The sequence below is a fragment of the Perognathus longimembris genome, chromosome 3 (genome assembly GCF_023159225.1).
Source record: "Perognathus longimembris pacificus isolate PPM17 chromosome 3, ASM2315922v1, whole genome shotgun sequence".
In the NCBI taxonomy this organism is placed as follows: domain Eukaryota; kingdom Metazoa; phylum Chordata; class Mammalia; order Rodentia; family Heteromyidae; genus Perognathus; species Perognathus longimembris.
The window spans coordinates 76076301-76100755 of NC_063163.1; the positions used below are offsets into that span (position 1 = coordinate 76076301).

General features: G+C 57.6%; 1 protein-coding gene across 7 annotated transcripts in view; it reads left to right on the forward strand.

Annotated features, from left to right (window-relative positions):
* Positions 1–4302: 4302 nt before the first annotated feature.
* The window catches only part of Crtc1 (CREB regulated transcription coactivator 1), a 39189-nt gene continuing 19036 nt past the window's right edge, over positions 4303–24455 (forward strand). For 5 of the 7 annotated variants that reach the window (XM_048342602.1, XM_048342606.1, XM_048342607.1 and 2 more), the window contains exons 1-3: positions 4303–4449; positions 22955–23071; positions 23885–23932. In XM_048342602.1, the coding sequence (XP_048198559.1) occupies positions 4324–4449; positions 22955–23071; positions 23885–23932 (291 nt within the window). In that variant the 5' untranslated portion in view covers positions 4303–4323. Of the gene's footprint in view, positions 4450–22950; positions 23072–23884; positions 23933–24455 lie in introns of those variants that run through there. The other 2 variants (XM_048342604.1, XM_048342609.1) reach the window with 2 other exon arrangements.

The window sequence follows — 24455 nt, forward strand, 5'->3', positions numbered from 1 at the left end:
GACACCGTGCACCCCACGACCTCGTAGGAGAGACCCTGCGTGCCTGTGTGTAGGCTGCGCGCACACACATCCTCACGGGCACACCTGCGTGCACGCGCACATGGACGGCATGTACCTCATCCTCACAGGACCTGCGTGCCTGTGCGTGGATGTTGCGCACCCATGCCCTCATGGGCTCACCTGCGCGCGTGGGCATGGGCTGCTCGAACCTCTGGGCCCACGTGTGTGCAGCCGCACCCCACATTTCATGGGTCCTGCGTGCCCATATGTGGACGGCGCACGCGGACCGTCTCCAGTCTACACCCGGCCCGCCGCTGGAAAGCCGCAGGCAGACGCTCCTTCTTGGCCAGCCGGCCTGGCCGCCGGCCTGGGCGCCGCCCTCGCACCTGGGCCTGGCTGTGGGAAAAGGCAGACTCAGGACTGCGGCGCGCGGCCGGCCGGCCTGCCAGGGGGGGCGGGCCAAGAGGGGGCCAGAGACCCGGAGCCAAGGCGGGCAGGCTGGCCGCCCTGCCCCGCACCCACCCGGTGCAGTGCGTGCCTCCCCAGCCCCGGCCAGGCTTCTTCGCCCTCCCCGGCAACCGCGGCTCCCCGGGAACGAGATGCGGGGCGGCTGCCAGATCCCGTGGCCAAGGGGAGAGTCCCCACCCCCACTCCCGGCCCCTCTAGGGGCTCTCGGCGCCAACGGTTGAATATTTGGGTACAACTGAAATGTGAGGTCCGCAGGCTCGCCATCTTTCCTGAGCCGGGAGGCTGGATGCCAGGAGCGGGTGCTCCACCGGCGGGACCAGGACAGCTCTTGAGCCCAGCACCCACCTGCCCGCCTGCCGTGGAATGCTGCATGGGTGCTGGGAGGCCGGCCCGGGGCCTTGATGGTGCGGGGCAGCCTGGGCCGCACAGCCATGCCTTCCGCAACACCAAGGGTGAGGCTGGGAGCAGCCGCTGACCACGTGCAGCGCTCCCCCTCCGCCATCCCAGTCACGCAGGAAAGCTACACGCGGTCGCCTTCCAGGCCAGCGTGGGCATAAAGTGAGGGAAGCCCGCCAGCGCGGGGACCCGGCCACTGCCAGGCCCTGGGGCTGCGGGCCCTCCTCTGCCGTTTCCCGCACCCCCAGCAAGCCCCTGTGGGAGGCTGAGGTCTGCATGTTTCAGAGTACATGTGGATTTGGGGGGTGTTTGGTGGGACTCCAGCCTGTCTGCAGTCTGGGTTCCCGTGGGCCCCCTCTGCCCCTTGCTGGCCCTGGCAGGGGCTTGATTTGGAACCAAAGTGCCACTCTGGGTTTTCCTGCCTGTCCCAGTGGTCCCGGGGCTCAGCCCTTGCAGTCCCCCAAATAGACTGAAATCCCTTATAAGGAAGAGCTGGGAAGTGAAGCATGGCCTGCTTTTGTTTGCTTGGCAGTCAGGAGCACTCCTGTGGAGAACTTTCCATACATTATCTGTTTAACCTTCCTGAGCCTGCTAGATTGCCATCACCCTCACCATTCTGTGACCACAGCCTGGCCCAGAGAGGCCAAGTCACTTTCCTCAGGCCACACAGCCACACACCGGAGCTTAGGGTTTTGTCTACCTTGCCTTCAGAGGTTTGGTGGGAGTTGGAGGCTGGGGAGAGGGAAAAGAGGGGAAGAGACATCTGTGTCTGTGCAAAGACTCTGAGGCAACAGGCAACAACTAAGAGTATAGAGTATAAAGGGGGCCAGGGTAACATGATGTGGAAGAGCTGCTAGGGAACAAATGAAAGCAGGGAGCAAGCTCTGAAGCAGAGGACAGAAAATAGCACTGCGTGTAAATCAGGGCTAGGCAGCCCACCACCAAGGTTGAGGGAGCTGAGGACTCTTGTCCTGGGTGATCAGGACGGGGCCTTCTGGAGGAGGGGGGACCTTTGGAGAAGGTTTTGAGGGATGAGTAGGAATTTTCCAGGCTGAAATCCAGCAAACGCTCCTGTGCAACCCCTATGCCCACACTCATATTAGCTTTGGAGACCCCAGAAAAGGGAACGAACACAGAGGCTTCAGGGCGAAGAACAGAAGGAGGCTCAGGCTGGTTAGAAGGCAACTCAGCCAGTGGGGAGGACATGCAGGGGGCACGTGGTGGGTGGTGGTTGGGGGAGCTCAGGAAGGGGAGATTGTGGGGATACAAGGGCCACAGCTGCTATAAGGAGCACAGGGGCCACACCCGACAGCCTTAAACACCATCACTTTTGTCTTGAGTTTAGGAGACGTCTCATTCACAGCCCAGGAGCATATGGTCCTCCTGCCTCAGTCTCCCTAGAACTGTGGTCATAGGTATGGCACACCTGGTGTCAGGTGGCACAAGATGCCACCACACATGGGGTAGGTGGAAGGACACACTCATGACCCAGGTTGGGTGGAAGGGTACACTAATGCCTCTTTACATGGGGTAGGTGGAAGGGCACACTCATTTCTGCCCTCTCACACTGCGTGGGTGGAAGGGCACACTCACTCATGCCCCTCCCATGTGGGGTGGGTGGAAGGGCACACTGCTGCCCCCCTCACTGACCTGACTCCTCACCCATAGTTTCCCCAAATTTTATTTTTGTGCCAGTACTGGGCACTGTTCCTTAGTGTTTTTTTTTCCCCTCAAGGCTGGCGCTCTACTACTTGAGTCACACAGCTCCACTTCCAGCTTTTTGCCTGTTAACTGGGAGGTAAGAATCTCCAGGGCTTTCCTGCCAGGACTGGCTTGGAACCTTGATCCTCAGATCTCAGCCTCCTGAGTAGTTGTAGGTGGGAGCCACAGGAGGGAGGAAGGGACATGGAAGCCTGCAAGAAAGGAGGTGTGTGTGTGGGGGGGGGGAGTCTCAGTGACCACAGGGGCAAGAAAATGGGCTTTAGGCTCATGCCACAAAAGCACATATACTGCCAACTCATCTGAGAAACCAGCTTCAGGCCCAATGGGATCCAGAAGCCGAGACAAGCTCTTTGCCATCTTTTGGCTGTTTTCCTCTGGGTGGACCTACCCACCCCACCCTCTTGACACTATGGGCTCACTCTACTCTTTTCACCCTGTAGCCTCTGGCCCTGCAGACACACACATTAAAGGTAAAGGGAGGGTCTTTTGGTTCCCACCATCAAATAAAAGTCCCAGAATAGCACCTCATTGGGAAATGCAATTACATGTCTGCACAGAGGCAGTCTGGATGGCTGGGGAGCCTTGGGCTGTGCTGACTGGCCAAGGCTTGTGTCAGGGTGGGTGTTTTGGGAGCGGTCATGAGGCCAGCCCCACTCTGGACACACAAATTCACTGAACTGGCTCGACACACACACACACTCCAAAGGACATGTGTCGGAGATAAAAGGCGGAAACCGCCAATAATTGCACCAGGAAGAACAGGCCCTGTGGTCCACACCTGTTATTGCCGCCATGCAGGAAGCTGACACCCAGGGGACCGAAGTTCCCGCGGAGCCCTGACAAGAGTTCAGGCAGGAGACCTCCATCTCGAAGAAGCTGGGATGCGGTGCACAGAAGGCAGTGTGAAATAGGCGGATCACGGTTCAGGCTGAATATGGCAACCACATAGAGACCCTGTCTCACCCCTGCAACCCTAGTCAACCCGGGAGGCTGACATCTGGAGGTGCATGATGTGAAGCCAACCTGGGCAAAAAAGTTCATGAGGTTCATCTCCAGCCCCCGCCTCCCCCTCCACCCCCCACCCCCGGCCAGGTCTGGCCTGAGGCTTCGCCCAAGGGCAGAGCGCCAGGTAGCCGGCAAGCTCATCCCAGAAGGTCTCGAGTTCAAAACTCAGAGCCTGCAAAAAGAAGAAAGAAAGATGCGTCCGGAGAGCGCGATCGAGACCGGGCCCCGCACCCCGCGCACGCAGGGTGCCCCACCAGGACGGAGGCCGGGGGATCCGCCGCTCACCCTCGCGCGCCAGGCGGCTCCTTGGCCGCTGTAGTCGGACAGACGAGCCCACGGTGCCAGGCCGCCGGTCGGCGTCGGAGCCCAGGCTCGGTCTCGGGGGTGCCGCCTGGCGTGGAGGTGAAGCCTGATTTCCACTTGCGGACCTGGCCCGACAGCCAGGCGGCCGCTGTCCAGCAGGGCCGACGGCGCACCAGTGCGCACGCGCCCAGTCCTTCACTCCTCCGCCCCCTCTCCTCACCTCGGGTTGGGGGGGAGGAAATCCCAAAGCGCACCGCGCGCGTGCGCGATCGCGCGCCACGGCGCGCAGCTCCCACGCGCTTGCGCCGCGCTCCCCGACACTGGCGCAAGCGCACCGCGCGCCGCCCGCGGTCCCGGCTGGCGCGTGCGCCTTGAGGCGGCGAGTGGGGGGGGGTGGGAGGAGGAGGAGGAGGAGGCGGCGGCGAGAAGATGGCGACTTCCAACAATCCGCGAAAATTTAGTGAGAAGATCGCGCTGCACAATCAGAAGCAGGCGGAGGAGACTGCGGCCTTCGAGGAGGTCATGAAGGACCTGAGCCTGACGCGAGCCGCGCGGGTGAGGCGGCCGCTCCCGCCGACCCCGCGGGCAGGGCGCGCAGGGAGGGAGGGGCGCGTGCGCGGGCGGGGGGCGCGCGCTGGGGGGCGTGCGCATGCCCGGGCGGGGGCGCGCGGCGGGGGCGGGGTCGGCGCGGCCCACGGGCGCCGTTGCCCTCCACGCCTCGGGCGCCGTGGGCGGGACCTGACGGGGTGTGGGGTGGCCCGCGGGCGACCCAGCGCCGTCGCTCCTGGGAGGGGGACAGGTGCTGCCCCGCCGCCGGGCGGGAGCCGGTGCGCCCTGGGTCCTACCTGAGGGGCCGGCGGTCCTGCTGCCTGCCACGTGGGGAGCCGCGGACGCACGCGTGGTGTGTGAGCTGCCTGGTTGGCGTCCCTGTCACCTGCGCTGCGTGTGGGGTGGGTGCGCCCGACCGCAGTGGGACCCAGGGCGGACTGGCGACCCCACCACTGTCACCTGAGGGGACAGGTGTCCACCATCCTTGTCACCTGAGGGGGACGGGCCACTCCCATCCCTGTCACCTGAGGGGACGGGTGTCCCCTATCAATGTAACCGGAGGGGACAGGCGTCCTCCATCCCTGTCACCTGAGGGGGACGGGTCTCCCCCACCACTGTTACCTGAGGGGGACGGGTGCCCCCCATCATTGTTTCCTGAAGAGGACCAAAGTCTTCCATCATTGTTACCTGATGAGGATGGGCATCCTCCATCCCTGTTACCTGAAGGGGACCAAAATCCTCCATCACTGTTACCTGAGGAAGATGGGCATCCTCCCTCCTGTTACCTGATGGGACTGGTGTCCTCCATCACTGTTACCTGATGGGACAGTAGTCCTCCATCACTGTCACCTGATGGAGATGGGCGTCCTCCATCACTGCTACCTGAGGAGGATGGGCATCCTCCATCACTGTTACCTGATGGGACTGGTGTCCTCCATCACTGTCACCTGATGGGGATGGGCGTCCTCCATTACTGTTATCTGAGGGGGACCAAAGTCCTCCATCACTGTTACCTGAGGGAAACCAAAGTCCTCCATCACTGTTACCTGAGGGGGACAGGAGTCCTCCATCACTGTTAGCTGAGGGGGATGAGCATCCTCCATCGCTGTTACCTGAGGGAGACAGGAGTCCTCCATCGCTGTTACCTGAGGGGGACGGGCATCCTCCATCGCTGTTACCTGAGGGGGACGGGCATCCTCCATCGCTGTTACCTGAGGGAGATGGGAGTCCTCCATCGCTGTTACCTGAGGGGGGCGGGAGTCCTCCATCGCTGTTACCTGAGCGGGACGGGCATCCTCCATCACTGTTACCTGAGGGGGACGGGCATTCTCCATCACTGTTACCTGAGGGGGATGGGAGTCCTCCATTGCTGTTAGCTGAGGGGGACAGGCGTCCTCCATCACTGTTACCTGAGGGGACAGCATCTTCCATCACTGTTGCCTGGGAGAACAGGCATTCTCCATCTCTGCTGAAGGGGTGGGCTGTGCACATCATTGGTACCTGTGCCCCCCTTGAGTGTCACAGACTGAGGTGGCCTCCCACTGCACACTTGAGTGTCCTTCTTAGGGAAGTCCTGAGGGAGATGGCAGGAACACTGCTGTAACCACAACCTGTAGTAGGGCTGGAATGCTGAGGACCAGGTGGGCTTCTCCCAGCGTGACAGGATACTGGCGGTAGGGCCAGGGTGAGGTGTAATTGGAATTGGAAGCCCTTTTTTTTTTTTTTTTTTTTTTTTTTTGCCAGTCCTGGGGCTTGAATTCAGGGCCTGGGCACCATCCCTGGCTTCTTTTTGCTCAAGGCTAGTACTCTATCACTTGAGCTATAGTGCCACTTCTGGCTTTTTCTGTATATGTGGTGCTGAGGAATTGAACCCAGGGGAGCTAAGAGTCTCACAGACTTTCCTGCCTAAGCTGGCTTTGAAGCAAGATCCTCAGATCTCAGCCTCCTGGGAAGCCAGGGTTGTAGGCATAAGCCACCAGTGCCTGCCTCTTCAGATTGTTTTTGCAGTTTATTTTCTTTTTTTTTTTGGCCAGTCCTGGGCCTTGGACTCAGGGCCTGAGCACTGTCCCTGGCTTCTTCCCGCTCAAGGCTAGCACTCTGCCACTTGAGCCACAGCGCCACTTCTGGCCGTTTTCTGTATATGTGGTGCTGGGGAATCGAACCTAGGGCCTCGTGTATCCGAGGCAGGCACTCTTGCCACTAGGCTATATCCCCAGCCCGCAGTTTATTTTCTGTGGGCTCAGCCATGTGGATGGAAAGGCCTGGGAATCAGAATCCCCAGGTATGGACATGGGCAGGCTTTTCTCAAGCTTGTGGACAAGGCCTGGGCGTGGCCACTTAGGGCCTCTGGGTTGGTAAGGTGGTGACCAGAGCCCATTGGTAAGCAAGGGCAGCTTAGATGTTCTGGAGGACAGAGTGAGAGAGAATGGAGGATGTCACTGCTGGCCAGCACCTCAGGACACTGGGGCTCCTTCAGCAATTGGACATGGCCAGGGTTCCCATGGCCAGAAAAGACCTCAGCCAGAAAATATCCAGAGTTGGCCTGCTGGGGTGGTGATCCCTGTAGTCCCAGCACTTGGGAGGCAGGCTTGGGAGGATCGCTGGAGCCAGGCTTTGTGGGAAGCTAAGGTAGCATTTTGTTCCCTAGGACAATGGGGGTTGTGTTCAGGCTGAAGCAAGGCAGGCCCTGGACAGTGGGCTCAGCACTCAGGGTCCACATCATAGCTGGAGGCCACCTGTTCTGGCTGACCGTGGTACTGGCAGTAACCGCCTCCTTGCATGCTGCCTGCAATCTGGTGCCATCTGCAGCCTCCTGGCAGAGCTGAATATGTGTGCTGGGCCTGGGGTTTGAACTCAAGTCCTGGGTGCTGTCCTTGAGCTTTTGTATTCATGGCTCTACCACTTGAGCCACAACTTTTTGGTGGTTAATTGGAGATGAGTCTCTTGAACTTTCCTGCCTAGGTTGGCTTAAAACCACATTCAGGTCTCTGGTCCTGACTAGGTGGGATTACAGGCCAGAGTCACCTCCTCCCAGCATAAATTTATATTCGAACCCCTGGCTGTGCCCTTTCCCTTGTGTCCTGCCTGCGACTGGGCAGGGCTGAGGTTTTTCCAGTGAAGGGAGCTAGATGAGCCTGTCCCAGGCTGATTTAGTTTTGTGCCACCGATCTCTGGTCCCTGGAGCCTCCAGCACCTCACCTGGCCTGCATGGGGTGCTGCTGCCTTGCCATGGGCATCCGTCGATGTTTACTCCTGGCCTGGAGCAGCCAGGACAAGGACAGGAGGCCATAGTTTGGTGACAGGCAGTGGGACCCCCAAGGCTCTGCATCTGGAGGTTTGGGGTGAGGTCTGAGGACCCTGATGTTGGGGCAGTCTGGACAAGCTCACTTGGTAGAGGCTCGTTGTGTGGCAGGGCCAAGGTCCTTCACCCTTGGCACTGCTCAGGCACAGGTCCTGGCCTCATCCTGCCCCTGGGGGCTCATTTACTTTGTCACTGGCTGTCCCACTCCCCTGGTGAGCCCCAGGGGCTGGGGATGGTCAGGGCTTGTGCTGTCACCCTGGCTGGCTGAGGTGCTATGGTCACGCAGTGCCCAGGAAACCCAGGCTGCAGACTACATGCTGAGCGCCCTGTGTGGGGCTGTCTGACTGCATGCCCTTGGGGATATTTCTGGGTATTATTATGGGGTGAAGTGGGATGCTGAGATCAACCGGGTCCCCCAGCTGAGCATGGCCATGGGGACCCTGCCAGGTGGGGGGTCCAAGTGTGCAAACTGGGAAGCCACTGTCTGCTTGAGGGCCAAGGGTGCAGTGAGTCAATATTGACAGTTTGCCAAGCTCAAAGGAAGTGGCCTGCACTGGGGGCGGGGCTGCTCACCTGGTGGGCGGGGATCGCAAAAGAGGGTAGGACTTGGGCAGGGCAATGCCTGGGAGGGGAGTGACTTCAGCCAGAGGGGCAGGGTGTGGGAAGGGCACATATGGGCAGGGCAGGGCCACTTTGGGGCCCCAATACCAGGGCTCCTGCCAGCTGCCCCTCTGGACCCCAGCCTCTCCCCTCTGTGCAGAGGGTCAGTGCGGTACTGGCTGGACGGGGTCTTAGGTGCCATTTGGTGCACTGTCTCATCTCCTGACATACACCGCCCCCCCCCCCCCAGTCCCCTTTACCTCCGGGCACAGGGCCCATCCTTTTCTCCCTCTCGTGCCTGTCATAGATATCCCCACCCTGAGGCATCTTTTTGTAAGTGTGGGTCCTGGGTCTTGAATTCAGGACCTGGGTGCTATCCCTGAACTATTTCACTAAGATTAGTGCTCCACCACTTGAACCATGGCTCCACTTTGGACTCTTTTGTGGTTAGAGATTAGATTCTCAAGAACTTCCCTTCCCTGGCTGGCTTTGAACCACAATCTTCAGATCTCAGCCTCCTGATTTGCTAGGATTACAGGTATGTGTCACCAGCACTCGCAGGAGTGTCTTCCTGGAACTTTCTCAAACTGTACCAGCCAGCCCCTGTACTGATGGGTTACCAGGCTCTAGGCCTGGCTCACAGAGGCCACAGATGGACCTCCAGCTCCCAGAGGAAGGATGTAAGAGGTGGCAGGAGTTCTCAGGGTTTGCCTGGCCCTGGCCATCCCTGGACAGGGGGCTCATGGCCCATAGCCTGTGGGGATGTCCGTGGCCCCCAGGTCACTGCTCTGCACTGAGTGTTTGAGGGACATGACACTGGGGCCCAGCCCCAGGGATGGGAAGAACCATGGGGAGCCAGGGCACGTGGCAGGGTGCTAGGCAAGGCTGGCCAGATGGGTGGCACAGTGTTCTAGCAGAGATGCTGCTGGCTGCCTGTACATGCTACAGACAGGGTACAAAGTACAGCAGGGAAGGGCCGGCCATACCCCAGGGCACCCCAGAATTAGTATCTGGTAACCCAGGTGTCAAGGCTGGCTTCACAGCGAAACACTTTTTTTTTTTTTTTTTTTTTTTTGTCTGTCATAGGGCTTGAACTCTGGGCCAGGGCGCTGACCCTGAGCTCTTCAGATCAAGGCTACCACAGCCCACAACAACACTTCTGGTTTTCTGGTGGTTAATTGGAGATAACAGTCTTGTGGACTTTGCTGTCTGGGCTGGCTTTGAACTACAATCCTCAAATCTCAGCCTTCTGAATAGCTAGGAGTACAGATGTGAGCCACCAGCACCAAGTGAAACAATTTTTTGTTGGTGGTGGTAATGGGACTTGATACACAATGCCATTTCCAGCTTCTTGGTAGTTAATTGGTGATTACTTAGGATTACAGGTGTGAGCCACTCCCATCCGGCACAGCTCCCCTATTCTTGCTGTCTGTTTGCCCATGTCTCTCTGCCATCTGGACACCAGCCCCTGCCTTCCTGTTTCTCTTTTGTTGTGTTCTCAAGAAAGTTTTGCTATGTAGCACAAGCTGGTCTAGAACTTGTGGCCCTCTTGCCTCCTCTCCTGAGAGCTGAGGTCACAGGCATGGCCACCACACCCAGCTGGGTCCTGACATCTGGGTTCAGCCTAAAGTGGAGTGGGGGCCATGGGAGCCTCAAGTGTAACCAGCCTTGCTGGACACATGCCCTGCCTTGGGGTTCCACATCAGGGAGGGTTCCTCCAGGACTTTTGCAAGATGCTCCCCTCCTGCTTTTTTCACTTGGGGGCCAGGGTGAACCCAAGGCCAGGCTCTATTCTAGCCCCCAATCTCTTACTTTCTTTTCCTTGTTGTTGGTTGTGGGACTTGAACTCTGGGACTAGGCTCTGTCCCTGAGCTCTTTAGCTCAAGGCTAGCGTTCTACCACTTGAGCCACAGCACCACTTCCGGTTTTCTGCGGGTTACTTGGACATAAGAGTCTCACAGGCTTTCCTGCCCATACTGGCTTTGAACAATCCTCAGATCTCAGCTTCCACTAGGATTACAGGTATGAGCCACCAACGCCTGGCTGTTACTTTTCTTTTTAAGAAATCCAACCTGGGCTGGGAATGTGGCTTAGTAGTAGAGTGTATGCCTAGCATGCATGAAGCCCTGGGTTTGATTTCTCAGTGCTACATAAACAGAAAAAGCCAGAGTGGGGCTGTGGCTCAAGTGGTAGAGTGCTAGCCTTGTGCAAAAGAAGCTCAGGGACCGTGCCTAGGCCCCAAATTCAAGCTCCGGGACTGACAAAAGAAAAAAAAAAAAAAAGAAATCCAACCAGCCAGGCTCCGGTGGATCACCCCTAGCTACTCAGGAGGCTGAGATTTGAGGATCACGGTTCAAAGCCAGCCAGTCCAGGCAAGTCCCTTAGATTCTTATCTCTAATTAACGACCAAAAAGCTGGAAGTGGCACTGTGGCTCAAGTGGTAGAGCGCAACCTTGAGCTGAAGAGCACCCAGGCCCAGAGCTCAAGCCCTACAACCACCAAAAAGAAAGAAAGGAAGGAATCCAAACATTTCTGTGTGCAGTCTTCATCTGCTATCGTGAATGGCCTGAGCCTTCCATTCCCCTGTGCCCAGCTGCGCTCACCTGGGTGTGGGCTGGTGTGGCCGGGAAGTGCCAGAGAAAGTGTCAGGGCAGCAGGGCACCTGGCCCAGTCCTGTGCTCAGCTAGGACTTGAGGGGTCTGGTGGGGCCTGGGGTGACTGCCAGTGCTTGTCCCACACTGCCATCAAGGGGCTCAGTTTCTTTTTTGTGAAAAGAGGAGACCAAGAGTGCCACCTAGCAGAGTTGTCACCAGAGTAAGTGATGTGACTGCCCCAAAGGGCAGTGCTGCTCTTTTTGTCTTTGTACCTGGTATGTGACAGATGTTCCTGGGGCCTCTTCCTTTTCTGTGGTGCCACACATCTCCATCATCATCATTGCTGTACTCTGAGCCTTGCATTTTCTGAGCAGGTGCTCCATAGAGCCCGTTGGTTGTTTTTTTTTTTTTTTTTTTGCCAGTCCATGGCCTTGGACTCAGTGCCTGAGCACTGTCCCAGGCTTCCTTTTTGCTCAAGGCTAGCACTCTACCACTTAAGCCACAGCACCACTTCTGGCCATTTTCTATATATGTGGTACTGGGGAATCGAAACCAGGGCTTCATGTATACAAGGCAAGCACTCTACCACTAGTCCATATTCCCAGCCCTGAGCCCAGTTTGTTTTAGGATCTTTTTGTCCACATTGGCTTGGACTGTGATCTTCCTCTTCTTACCATACCTGGGATGATAGGCATGTACTACCATCCCCCACTTTTTTTATAATGTGTGTGCCAGTCCTGGGGCTTGAATTCTGGGCCTGGGTGCTGTCACTGAGCCCTTCAGTTCAAGGCTGGTGCTCTACCACTTTGAGCCATAGTGTCACTTCCGGTTTTCTGGTGGTTCATTGGAGATAAGAGTCTCATAGACTTTCTTGCCCAGGCTGGCTTTGAACCATGATCCTCAAATTTCACGCTCCTAAGTAGGATTACAGGTGTGAGCCACCAGTGCCCGACTGTCTTGAACTCTTCCCCCCCCCCCCAGTCTTTGGGCTGGAACTCAGAGCCTGAGCACTGTCTCTGAGCTTCTTTATTATTCAAGGCTAGCACTCTACCACTTGAGGCACAGCGCCACTTCCAGCTTTTTCTGTACATGTGGTGCTGAGAAATCAAACCCAGGGGTTCGTGCATGCTAGGCAAACATTCTACCACTAAGCCACATTCCCAGCTCCTGTCTTGAATTCTTGAGCCGTGGTCCCCTCACGGTCAGTGCTATCGCCTGCCTTGTGTTTTCCAGAAGGGTCTCTCGTGCTTTTTGCAATCTGTCCTGGCTTGGTCCTGCCTTTCCATGTGGTCTGCATTTCCCTTATCAGGGAGTGGCACTCACATATTTCCTCCCTTTCCGTGGGAACAGGGAGGATTCGCCTGTGGACTGCCCGTGGACTGCGTCTTTGATGTACAAATGTTTTTAATTTTGGCCAAGTCCTGTTTCTGCCTTGTTTTCTCCTCTTGTCTGGCTCCCAGCGCTGGGTCCAGGGATGCGGTGCTGAGCCAGCGTGGAGAGGCACGTCATCCTCCAGGACAGCCTCGGATTTATGGCTTTCTCTTTATAGTTATGGTTGTATGGTTTGGGGTTTGGGGTTTTATGGCTAGAGCTTTGGGTCTTTGATCCGGTTGGAATTAGCTCTTGTAGGTGGAGTTAGGGAAGCGTCCAATTTCATTCTTTTGCACATGAAAATCCAAATCTCCCAGAACTGTGTGTTGAAAGGATGTCCTTGGCAGGAGGCCAGGGGGGGAGGGTCCCTTGCTCTGGGGGTCTTGGCTCTGTTCTTCGTGTCCCATGTCTAACCACACCAATGCCATGCTGTTTTGGTCACCATAGCTTTGTTGGAAGGGTGATCACAGGGGCCACTGAGCCCCCTGATGCATGGGTGGTAGCGGGGACCAGGGTAAGGGCTGTTTTCTGCCTCAGAGCAGTTTGGAGAGAGGTCCTGCTCTACATGTGCCCGAGGACCCAACCTGGGTCACTGCTCTGTAGCTCAGGGACCCTTGCATCCTTATTTCCTCTTCCAGGCGAAATCCCCTAGGACTCGGCTCTGGAGAAGTTTCCTTCCAGATGCCCTTGCTGTGGTGGCCTGGCCTCTTCTGTCCCTGCTCCTGCCAACCTTGCCCTGTGGCTCCCAGGGCTTCTTCACTGCTCTACTGGCCACCCGCAGTGGCACCAGTCCTGCCCTAGCCTCCTGGGGCCTCTGCCCCTTCCCGTGTCTCCTGCTTGTTTTTTGCACACCGGTCATGGAGGGCACCATTGGTCAGTGGGGTGGACATGGGGTGGGCTGTGCCAAGCACCTGTCTGCTCCCTCATGGCGAGCTCCAGGCCAGGCAATAGTAGACACCACTCCCAAGACCCCCAGCATTTAAAATTATATATATATGGTTGGTCATGGGCTTGAACTCAGAGCCTGGGGGCTGTCCCTGAGCTCTTTTGCTCAATGCTAGCACTCTACCACTTTCAGCCACAGGTCCACTTTCAGTTTATGAGTGGTTAATTGGAGATAAAAATCTCACAGACTTTCCTTCCCAGGCTGGCTTTCAACTGAGATCCTCAGAGCTCAGCCTTCTGAATAGCTAGGGTGACAGGCGTGAGCCACTGGACCCAAAAGCTTTTCTTTTTGCCAGTCCTGGGTCTTGAACTCAGGGCCTGAGCACTGTCCCTGGCTTCATTTTGCCCAAGGCTAGCATTCTACCACTTGAGCCATAGCTCCACTTCTGGCTTTTTCTATATATGCAGTGCTCAGAAATCGAACCCAGGGCTTCATGTATGCAAGGCAAGGCAAGGCTAGGCCACATTCCCAGCCCCAAGTTAATTCTTTTTAAGATGTGGAGGTTGGCCACAGTGGGTGTTTGGACAGGTGCCTCGAGGCTTCAGCTGCGGCCAGGGAGCCAGTCCTGGGACTCAGCTGCAGGACATGGCCATACCTCCTCTCCTGAGTGGTGGATTCCTGGCTTCCTGGGTGGCATGGTGGATACCCCAGGGTGTCTTCCACACTGCGGTAACGTGCGGCCCAAAAGCAGCAGCCTTGGGCTTGGACCTCAGCACCTCCTGCTTATACTCAACAGAAAACCTGGTGCTGTGGGAGCCACGGCTCAGCAGCTCCCCACACCCCTGTGTTCCCCTGCCCCCAGTCTCCACTGGGTCCTCTAGATGATCCCAGGTTGTCCCAGGCCCTGGCCACCACAGGTCTGCCTCTCGGCTCCAGCTGGTGTCTGTCCTGCTGCATCCTGCTTCCAAGGTTATTCTGTAGTGTGGAACACGGCTCCACTCATCTTTGTGGCAGAGTAGTACTCCGTAGGGTGAGAGGGCTGTCACATTTGGGGTTTCCGTCCCCTTGATCTTTGTTTTGAGTTTGTAGATAGGGTCTTACTGTGCAGCCAAGCTGGCCTGGGGCCCACCATCCTCCAGGGACCTGTGGCCTGTGCCGCCGCCCCATGGCATTCGCTGGACCTGGCCCATGGCCTCTGCAGCCATGTCATGTCATGGCTGAGGCCATTCTACACTGTTTAGGCCCCCTGATGACTCCTCAGGGCCTGGATCACAGGGCCTCCACTGGGGCTACCATCTCTCTCTGCTCCACTTGTGACATCCAGAAGGGAGCTCAGCCCAGCCTCCTCCACCCATCATAGGGTAAGGGGGCTGGGGCCCAAGACCTGGGATTGGAGACATGACCCTGGCTATCATGTTTTCATCTCCCCAAGGAGACCTGGTGCCCTCACAGCCGCTCCTCACTCTGCAGCCCCACCAGCCCCTGCCACGCCAGCCCCCTGCATGCCTGTCCTGCATCCACACTGACAGGCTAGTACCTGGCTTCAGTCACTCAGCAGATCTCACTGCCCTAGTGCCATGTTGTTCCTGTTCATGGCGGAGTAGAATTCTACATGTGGATTGAAGACCACTCAGCCACTCATCCTTGACACTTGGAATCTCCATGTCATGAGCCTGTCCCTCGGCTGCTGTGAGCATGTGTTTGCTGCAGTGCGTGAGCACATGTGTGCTGCTGTGTGGAGAGCACCTGTGACACAGTGTGCTTGCCATACGTTCCCATTGTCTGGGCCATGTGTGGCGGTGCCATGCTGGATCACAGAGTTAGCCTTGTGTGCAGTTCCTGGCCCTGCCAAGCAGGTCCAGTCTTATTTTAATAGGATGGAAGCTGGGTGCTGGGCTGAGATCCAAGGATTGTTGGTTCAAAGCCAGTCCAGGCAGAAAAGTCTATGAAACTCTTATGTCCGTTTAACTACCAGAAAACCGGCAGTGGCACTGTGGCTCCAAGTGGTAGAGTGCTAGCCTTGAGCAAAAGAGCTCAGGGACTGTGCCCAGGTCCCAAGTTCAAGCCCTAACACTGTCAAAAAATAAAAAAAGAAAACAATGGAAGCTGGATGTGCCTGGGGAGGGAAGGTGATGGCATGTGTGCTGAGTGAGGAAAGAGGCAGGGGCTGGGTCTGTCCAGGGAACCTGGCCGAGCTGGGTGCCAGGTTGCTGCGAGGACACAAACTGGCACCAGGAGGCACTCCAAGATGCCAAAGTGTGATGTCTGGGGCCAGGACAGGGACATAGGGCGCCTGTCTCCTGTCCCTCCCCGCAGCATGGGTGTCACTGGTTCACCTGCCCTGGGCCCTGGGGACAGGCACTGAGGTCCCCTCTGCCGGTCCCAGGTCGTGCACTGCCTTGTGAGTTACATAACCTGTCGTTTAGCTGTGTCTTAAAAATGGAGCAACCTAGCTATTTTGGGCTGTGGTAACGAGGGCATCTCGCGTGTGTCTTATCTGTCCTGTGGGGAGGCAGTGGGGGGCGGTCAGAGTGGTGCAGCCGCGGTGACCCCATGCCTCTGCTGTAGCCAGGACATTGGCAGATGGCCGAGGGAGCAAGGGGGGCGGCCCCAGGGTCGGTGGTACTGTCCAGCCCAGGCCTCCAGAAGGCCAGGCTGGGACTTGGCCTTCATGGGGTTCAGTGGGTGAAGAGGTGGTCAACTACGCAGTGGGAGTGTCTGCTTCTGGCACATGGGGCAGAACCGAGCCACCAGAGCCTGGGGCTCATGCATCTCACTCAGTGCACCCTCACACATACATGCACACACACACACACACACACACCCTGCATGTGTGTGTGCTTTAGGCTCACTTTCTCTGCCTTAGTAACAAGTTGCTGTACCCCAGGGATGGGACACAGCAGCTGCCTTCTCTCCCAGTCCTGCAGGCAGAAGCCCCTGTGACGTGGGCCAGGAGTACCCGGGTAGAGGCTCTCCTGGGGGCTGTGGGCAGCCTCCATTGTCTGGCCATGTCTACCTGTCCTGAGGATGCGCATGGCTTGGGGTCTGTTCTCTTCCATCGTGCTTCCATCTTTTCTTCCCCCCCCCCCTTTTTTGTTACTATTAAGGAGTTGTACAAAAAAGTTACAATTACATAAGTCAGGTAATGAGTACAATGCTTCTTTTTTTTTTTTTTTTTTGGACAATGCCACCCCTTTCTTTACTTTCTCCTTCCCATCCCTGCCCACAAGTTGCACAGTTTATTTATTTTTTTGTCGGTTATAGGGCTTGAACTCTGGGCCTGGGCACTGTCCCTGAGCTCTTCAGCTCAAGGCTAGAGCTCTACCACTGGAGCCACAGTGCCACTTCCAGTTTGGAGATAAGAGTCTCACAGACTTTCCTGCCCGGGCTGGCTTTGAACGCAATCCTCAGATCTCAGCCTCCTGAGTAGCTAGGATTATAGGCATGAGCCACCAGCACCCGGCTACAGTTTATTTTTTACATAGTGTGTACTGAATACAATGACTGCATTTGTTCACCCTTCTTCCCTCTATTCCTGTGCCTTCCTGAATCATACCTTTTTTCTTTATTGAGATGAAGTAACTACATAAATTTCACAGTACACATTTTAACCTTCCTAATGATGAGAATCGTGATTCTAATTCACAAAGCTTATGAACTCTACGAACATTAACAATAAAACCATTTCTTCCAGATCGGGTGATATGTACATTTCTTTCCTTTTGCTTAGTATATATGTTCCCTCTTTTTCTCTCATTCCCTCCCTCTCCACCCTTGAGCTGCTTAGTTCACTTTCATCAATATCCAGTGAAGCTGTTGGGCCCCCTGCTGTACTTTTTCACCCGCTTTCCACTCATTCTGTGCCCTCCTCTCAGCTTCCCTCAGATGTGCACGTGTATACACCATATGTGAGGTAAATAATATAGAGTGATCTAAAAACTGTAAGACAAATGTCTTTTGTTTCCTTATCTTTGGAGTTCTTTTCAGTTTGTATATTATTTTATGTACATATGAGGAGGTCTCTTTTGGTCTCACTGTGTATTGGTATCACAAGTCCTGTTTACTTTGTTATATCTCGTAACACCTGAATATCAAGGAGACCATGTGCCATTTGTCTCTGATTTTGGCTTACCTCGCACAACATGATTTGTAGTAGTTCCATCCATTTCCCTGAGAATGCCATTATTTTATCCTTTCTAATGGCTGTATAAAATTACATTGTATATAGGTACCACATTTTTGGGATCCATTCATCTGTAGTGGGGCATCTGGGTTGTTTCCCTATCTTGGCTATTGTAAACAGTGCAGCAATGAATATGGAGGTGCAGGTGTCCTTGTCCTATCCCAGTTCCTGTTGCTCAGGGTAGATGCCTAGGAGAGGTATGGCTAGGTCATAGGGGATGTCTGTGTTTAGCTTTTTGAGGAACCTCCAGACTGCTTTCCAGAGTGGTTGTACTAGTTTGCATCCCACAAGCAGAGCAGTAGGGTTCCTCTTTCTCTGCATCCCCTCAGCATTTGTTGTTGCCTGAGTTCAGAATATAGTGCCTCCATCTTTTCTTCTTTATTTTCGTGGTCATTCATGGGGTTTGAACTCAGGGCCTACGCGCTGTCCCTGAGCTTCTTTGTTCAAGGCCAGTGCTCTGTCACTTTGAATCACAGCTCCACTCTGGTTTTTCTGGGGGCTCATTGTAGATAAGAGTCTCATGGACTTTCCTTCCTGGGCTGGCTTTGAACTGCGCTCCTCAGATCTCAGCCTCCTGAGTAGCTGGGATGACAGGCATGAGCCATGGATGGACAAGCTTTTTTGCTCTCTCCCTCTTGAAGGTTCTGAGCCTGGCCCCTGCTGGGCTGACATTGCCTCACACCCCCTACCCCTGCATTGCCCTCAGGACCTGGCAGCCCTGTAGTCAGTAGACTTTCACAGGCTGTGGTGCAGCTCCTGCCTAGGACAGGCCATGCGAGCAAGCCAGAGGCCAAACTCCTGCCTCTCTCCCTGAGAGGCCCCTCTTTGTCCACTCTGTGGACTCCTTCAGTGCTGGGGCCATGGGTGTGCTCTAGACAGGGTGTGGGATCCAACCCTGGTTGATCCTAGGCCCACCAGAGTGACACAGGTTGATGGTCTTTCAGAAAGAGGGGTGGGGTTGGATGGGGCTTGGCAGGTCACTGGCTGTGTATGGAGGAAGCCCTGGTTTACCCCATCCTGCCAAGAATCTGAATAAGAGAGAGGGGGGCAGGCAAGGTTTAGGGCCAGTCAGCGCATGGCATGGGTGCCGAGTGTTGGCCACAGGGCCTGAGTGGACTCTGGTTCTGTCACCAGGCTGGGACCCTTCACCCAGCCCTGGGGTCCCTCATTGGTGGGCAGAGGATGATGTGGGGTGGGTGGGGTTGGGTGACCCAAAGCCCAGATAACCACCTGGGTCTGCAGTGGGTGTGAGGGCTGAGTGTGAGGCCAGAAGGGGGAGATGAGGGCCACATGCATGTGGGGAGGGTCGGGGAAGTGTAGGGGTGGGTGAGCCGGCCATGACACAAGGGTGGGGAAATGGTGGGGGAAAGGCAGAGGGATGGTGGGAAGAGGACTGGGGGCGAAGGCTGGGCTTGCCGCAGGGGTGTGGAGGTGAGGGAGACAGGCCTGGAGTCCTCGGCCTTATGCCCCCACATGTGGCCGCATGCTCCCTCCTGGGACTCCTGGCAGGCTGCACCTCACGTGGGCACCTGACCAGCTAAGGGCCAGGGCCTCCCGGGGGTTGTGCAAACCCCAGGAACCCTCCTCAGGTGGGACTTGGCTGCTGAGGCTGATTAAAGGCATTCCTGGGTTGAGAGAGGAAGGGGAGCCAGGCTGGGCCCCAGCCATGTGACGCCACCATCTGCCATCCCTTGCTGTTGTTTTGCGTGGGAACTGTCCTCAGGCCCCCACACCTGGTTCCCCTCCCTCACCACACTGATGGCCGATGGCCAGAGCACAGGGGTCCCCGGGAAGCGGGCTTCAGTGCACTGCGGGGAAATGGAGGCCTGGGCCTGGAGACGCTGGTGGGCTCGGTGTTCCACGGGGCGGACCCCAAGTTTTTACAGGTCCCCCACCCAGCAGAGCAAGCATGCAGGTGCAAGTGTTAGGGTTGGGTGGAGGCGAGCAGGCTGACTGGAGTCTCCATGGATCCCACAGGACACCCCCGCCCCCCAGGGGTTTGACCACAGGCCCCACATTTCTAGCAGATTCCGCACAAGAGCCGAGCTAAGAAAATAACCCAAGCATCCATTAACGGAGTGCATAAATAAATGGTGCAGGGTGCACTGGGTCGTGACAAGCAGTTAGGTTCTGATATGCCACAATGCGATTGAACCCCAAAGTATGCAATGTGAAAGAAGCCAGAGCCCAGGAGCTCCAGGGGGCTAACTCTGTGCGAGGAAGCATTGGAATAGCAAGTCTGTAGAGAAGAGAAGCAACCGGGGGCCCACTGGGGCCAGGTCTCCTTTAGAGGGACAGAAAGATAGATGCCAGGCCCATTGCCAATGGCTCATGCCTAGAATCCTGCCCACTAAGGAGGCTGAGATCTGAGGACCACAGTTCAAAGCCAGACTAGGCTGGAAAGCCTGTGAGACTCTTAGTGCCAGTGCACCACCAGAAAAGCAGAGGTGGCGCTGTGGCTCGTGGTAGAGCGCCAGCCTTTAGTGGAGCCCAAGAATGGCTCCCAGGGCTCATAGGCCAGGTGCTGGGCTGTGCTGGGCTGAGCCGGGCCCCACTGACATCCCTAAGATGGGCAACTTCTCTCCAGGTTCCAGAGCCCTTTGCACCCAGCATGAGGCTGCTGAGCATGTGCCCGCGCCCCTCCTGCCTTCCATGACTTCCCCACCCCCACCCCATGCCGGGTCAGGCCTGGGACTAGCTATGATGTATCACACCAGCCTCTTCCATGCCACACTAGCCTTCTCCATGTCACACCAGCCTCCATGTGCCTCACCAGCTGTGTGTGCTATGCATGTGGGGTGGGGTGTGCCATGCATGCGGGGGTGGGAGAGTATGCCATGAATGTGGAGTGTGTGCTGTGCATGTGTGCCATGCACGTGGGGTGTGCCACGCATGTGGGGTGTGCCATGCATGTGGGGTGTGTCATGCATGTGAGTGTGTGCCATGCATGTGGGTGGGTGTCATGCATGAGGGGTGTGACATGCACGTGGGGTGTGCCATGCTTGTGGGGAGTGTGCCATGTATGTGGGATGTGCCATGCACATGGGGTGTGCCCTGTGTGTGGGGAGTGTGCTGTGTATATGGGGAATGTGCTGTGCACGTGGGGTGTGTGCCACATGGGGAGTGTGCCATGTACGTGGGGTGTGCCATGAATGTGGGGTGTGCCCTGTGTGTGGGGAGTGTGCCATGTATGTGGGGAATGTGCTGTGCATGTGGAGTGTAACGTGCATGTGGGATGTGTGCCATGCATGTGGGAAGTGTGCCATGCATGTGGGAAGTGTGCCACACATGTGGGGAGTGTGCCATGCATGTGGGATGCATGCTGTGCGTGTAGGGTGTCTGCCTCATCTCCATCTTGAACTCTCCCCTGGGAACCCTGGCTCAAGGCCAGGGTGAGGTGGAGACAGCTCCCATAGGCTCAGCCACAGGAAACAGATGGTGCCTCCCCGCCAGGGCGGAGGCAGGGCAGTGCTGGGGTGCAGCTGCTCCCACACCGGGAACAGCAGCTGGGGTGGGCAAGTGGGGTGCTCAGGGGCCTGGGGATGCAGGGGAGCAGCCCTCAGCCACCTGCCAATGCTGTCTGGGGCTACAGGCTTTGGTTCTCTCAGCCACAGGCCTGCAGCCTCCACTGCCACTGGGGTGCTTTGTCCCTCCTGGAGGCTCCCCAGTGCCTGCTCTCAGCCCCATCCCACCCCTCCCTCATCTCCTCCCTCTGCCCCGCTCTGCAGGATGAGGGCGCTCCTGTGGGCAGCTGTGTCTGTGTGATTTGCTGCCCTTGTACCCTCTCCTGGGCAGTGCCTGGTGCTAGCCAGCCATGTCCCTTGAGTCTGGGGGCTATGCTCACATAAGCTGTGGCAGGCAGGGCCACACTGGCCTCTGCAGGACTGGGCAGGTGTCCCGAGGTTCCCAGATGTCACTCTGGCTCTAAGTTGTCTTGTGGGGCAGCCACTGGCTCCAGGACATGGGAAGAGCCCCAGCACCCCAAAGCCCAAGTGTCTGGGTTCCCTCCTGCCTCTCCATCCTGATGTACACACTCCCTTGGCCTGCACCAGGAAGTGGCTTCTCATCCACAAGCCTCAGTTTCCCCATCTGGACCGGGAACGGAGGGGAACAGATGTGTGTGGGTGCAGGAGAGGTAGGAGCAGCTGTGTGGCATCAGGCAGGTCCCTGTCTCCAGGCTACGCCCTCCACCTACCCAGAGCCGCAGTGTGCCAGGAAGGGGCAGAGCACCCACTCAGGGGAGATGCAGCCGCTGAGCTGAGCAGGGCTGTCCCCTTGGTGGTGAGTAGTGGCTGGCCCCTTCATGATGAAGGCAGCACCGATGCAAAGGCCCTGAGGCAGAAGCAACTGGCTTTGCTGAATGAAGGGCCTGTGTGCCAGAGCCTGGCCTCCCAGTGATCTCTGCCCCCTCAGCACAGCCCCTGTGTGGGGCACTGCTCGACCATGGGCTTGCCTGTCCCTTACATCTCATTAGAAGCTGACCTGTTCCATGGTGACCACTGACCGGCCTGGCCAGGGCTGGTCCATCTGCAGAATGAGGGGGCCTGGGGGACAGTCACCTCATTCTGTATAGGGTCTCTGGACCTGAGGACTGCCTGCTCATCCCTTCCCATCCTAGAGAAGTGCGGGCATGTTGGGGTCACACTGGGCCCTGCCCTGGTCCTGAGGATGGGGCTACACAGGCTGTACAGTGCGGGGCCCATGGCAAGAGGCACATTGGGGCACCAGCCCCCCTGCCGGCTGGCCATGAGTTGGGGAGCCCCCAGACCCTCTGGTGGCCGGGGCAGGGATATAACAGGCTTCTGGCCCACAGGCCCATGTGAGCTGGGTGCCATGGGGCACGTGGTCTAAGACCCGCTCTCCTGTGGCCCTGCCATGTAGCTGGCACACAGGGCACAGCAGTGTGGGCTGTGGGGAGCGGCCACTGTCCACCAGACATGGTGCTTGCCAAGCACAGCCTTTCTTGCCTCACTTCCCCCCACCCCCAGCCCCCTGCATAGAAGATTAGGCAGTGCAGAGCCTACTGGGGACTCCACAAGTGGTTTGCCAGCCTCCGCGATGCCCTGGGCCCTCCGTGGTAGCCTGTGGACCCTGCAGAGGCCATGAGCCAGCAGGGACTGCAGCACCCAGGGTTCCCCATGAAGTGCAGGGACCAGCAGGGCCAGCTCCAACCACCAGGGCCCGGGTAGCCACGGGGTGACTGTCCTTGATGGCACCAACAGAGGCCCTGAGCTGGGCTAACCCCATGGGGCCCCATGAGCTGGGCTAGGGGTATTATGGGGGTCCCCAGATGTCAGGCTGGCCTGTCCAGGCTCCTAATACCTGGCACAGCCAGCCCCGCACTGGAGGCCCTGAAAACATGTCCCCTGGGCCCAGGTCCCCACAGCCGGTGGCAGAGGTAACAGATGCTCCCCAAAGGACCCACATTTCCCACACCTCCTTGAGCGGCCAGCCTCACCTGACTGCCTTGGGGCCCATTTGTCCCAGGGCAAAGGGCTGTACTGCTGCCTGGACCAGGGCTGGGGCACCCAGGCCGGCCCTCCCCACAGCTGGCCATCTGTCTCTGTGTCTTGCAGCTGCAACTTCAGAAGTCTCAGTACCTGCAGCTGGGTCCAAGCCGCGGCCAGTACTACGGTGGGTCCCTGCCCAATGTGAACCAGCTGGGCAGTGGGGCCATGGACCTGCCCTTCCAGGTGAGCCCCACCTGTGCCACCCTGGATGGCCAGTGCCCTAGGTACCAGCTCTACCCATGGACATGGTGCTACCTGTGCCCCACAGTGACTGTCAGCCATCTGTGTGGCTGCAGGAAGTGCCGGGGGCCCAGGCGCCCTCCCACCTCGCCCACAGGCCTCAACATCCCCAAGGAGGCCCAGTCCTCCTGTCTGCAGGCATTTCTGGTCTCTAGCAGAGTCTGTGTGGCCACACAGGCATCATTACCATAAATGCCTAATGAGTTGAGGCCCTGCCCACACCCCAGCCTAACTGCCAATGAAGACAGGAAGGGGTCGGGGACCATGCCAAGGTCCCCACCACCATATCACACATCTTCCCAGAAAAGACCCCTCACGGCCACACCAGGCAAAGCCAGGCAGGGTCCCAGGGCCCTAAGTCTCCTGTCCACTCGAAGCCCCCAGTTCCCCTGAGTTCCAGGTACATGGCTCCCCAGGAGCAGATGCAATCTGGTCACTGGTTCCTTGCCCTGGGCCCAAGCTCCTCTACCCATGGATATATTGTGGACACCACCTGGCTCTGTCTTATTTACACTGGCTGCCGCAGGCCCTTTGGGGCCTTGTGCGTACCACCTAGCTCCTGGCCCTCGGCCCTGAGCAGGGTGTCTCCTCACCTGGATCCCACCCCCACCCCCATCCCCTGCATGGGGTATCTCCTCACCTGTCCCGGGGCGGGGGCATCTCCTGGTCCCCCTGCTCCCCACATGGGGTGTCTCCTCACTTGGCCCCCGTGCCCTGTGCAGGGCGTCTCCGAGTCTCGGTTCTTTGCATTTTCAGCCCAGCGGATTTGTGGGGGAGGCCCTGGCCATGGCTCCTGACTCTCTGGTAATCGAGCCCCCAGGCCGAGGCCACAGTGCCAGCCTGCAAGACCCTGACCCATGTGTGGGTGCCGGGAGTCCCCGGCCCCCACAAGGCTGCCCCCTGGCTGCCAGGAAGGCGTCTGCTGTGCCAGGTGGAAGTGGATCTGCCAGCATCCTGTTCTGGGGAGGGCACAGCATGCAGAGCCCTCAGACTGGGCTCCACTGGGCAGTCACATGGCCACGGGGGGGGGGTGTGGGGACGTGTGCTGCTGCATGGTCATCTCTCCAGATGTGAGGACCCCGGGCAGCACACTGGGCAGAGGAGGCCCAGCCTCCTACCCCTCAGGCTCTGTCTCAATGCCTCGGTCTTGGGCTGCATGGTTGCAAAAAGGTGGATGGCCCCACCCTGCCCAGCCTATCCTCACTCATCATGGCTGGCTCCTGGGTTCACCATGGGGCAGAAGTGCAGGAAGGCTGGGCCAGTGGCTCATGCCTGTGATCCCAGCTACTCAAGAGGCTGAGATCTGAGGACTGTGGTCCATAGTCAG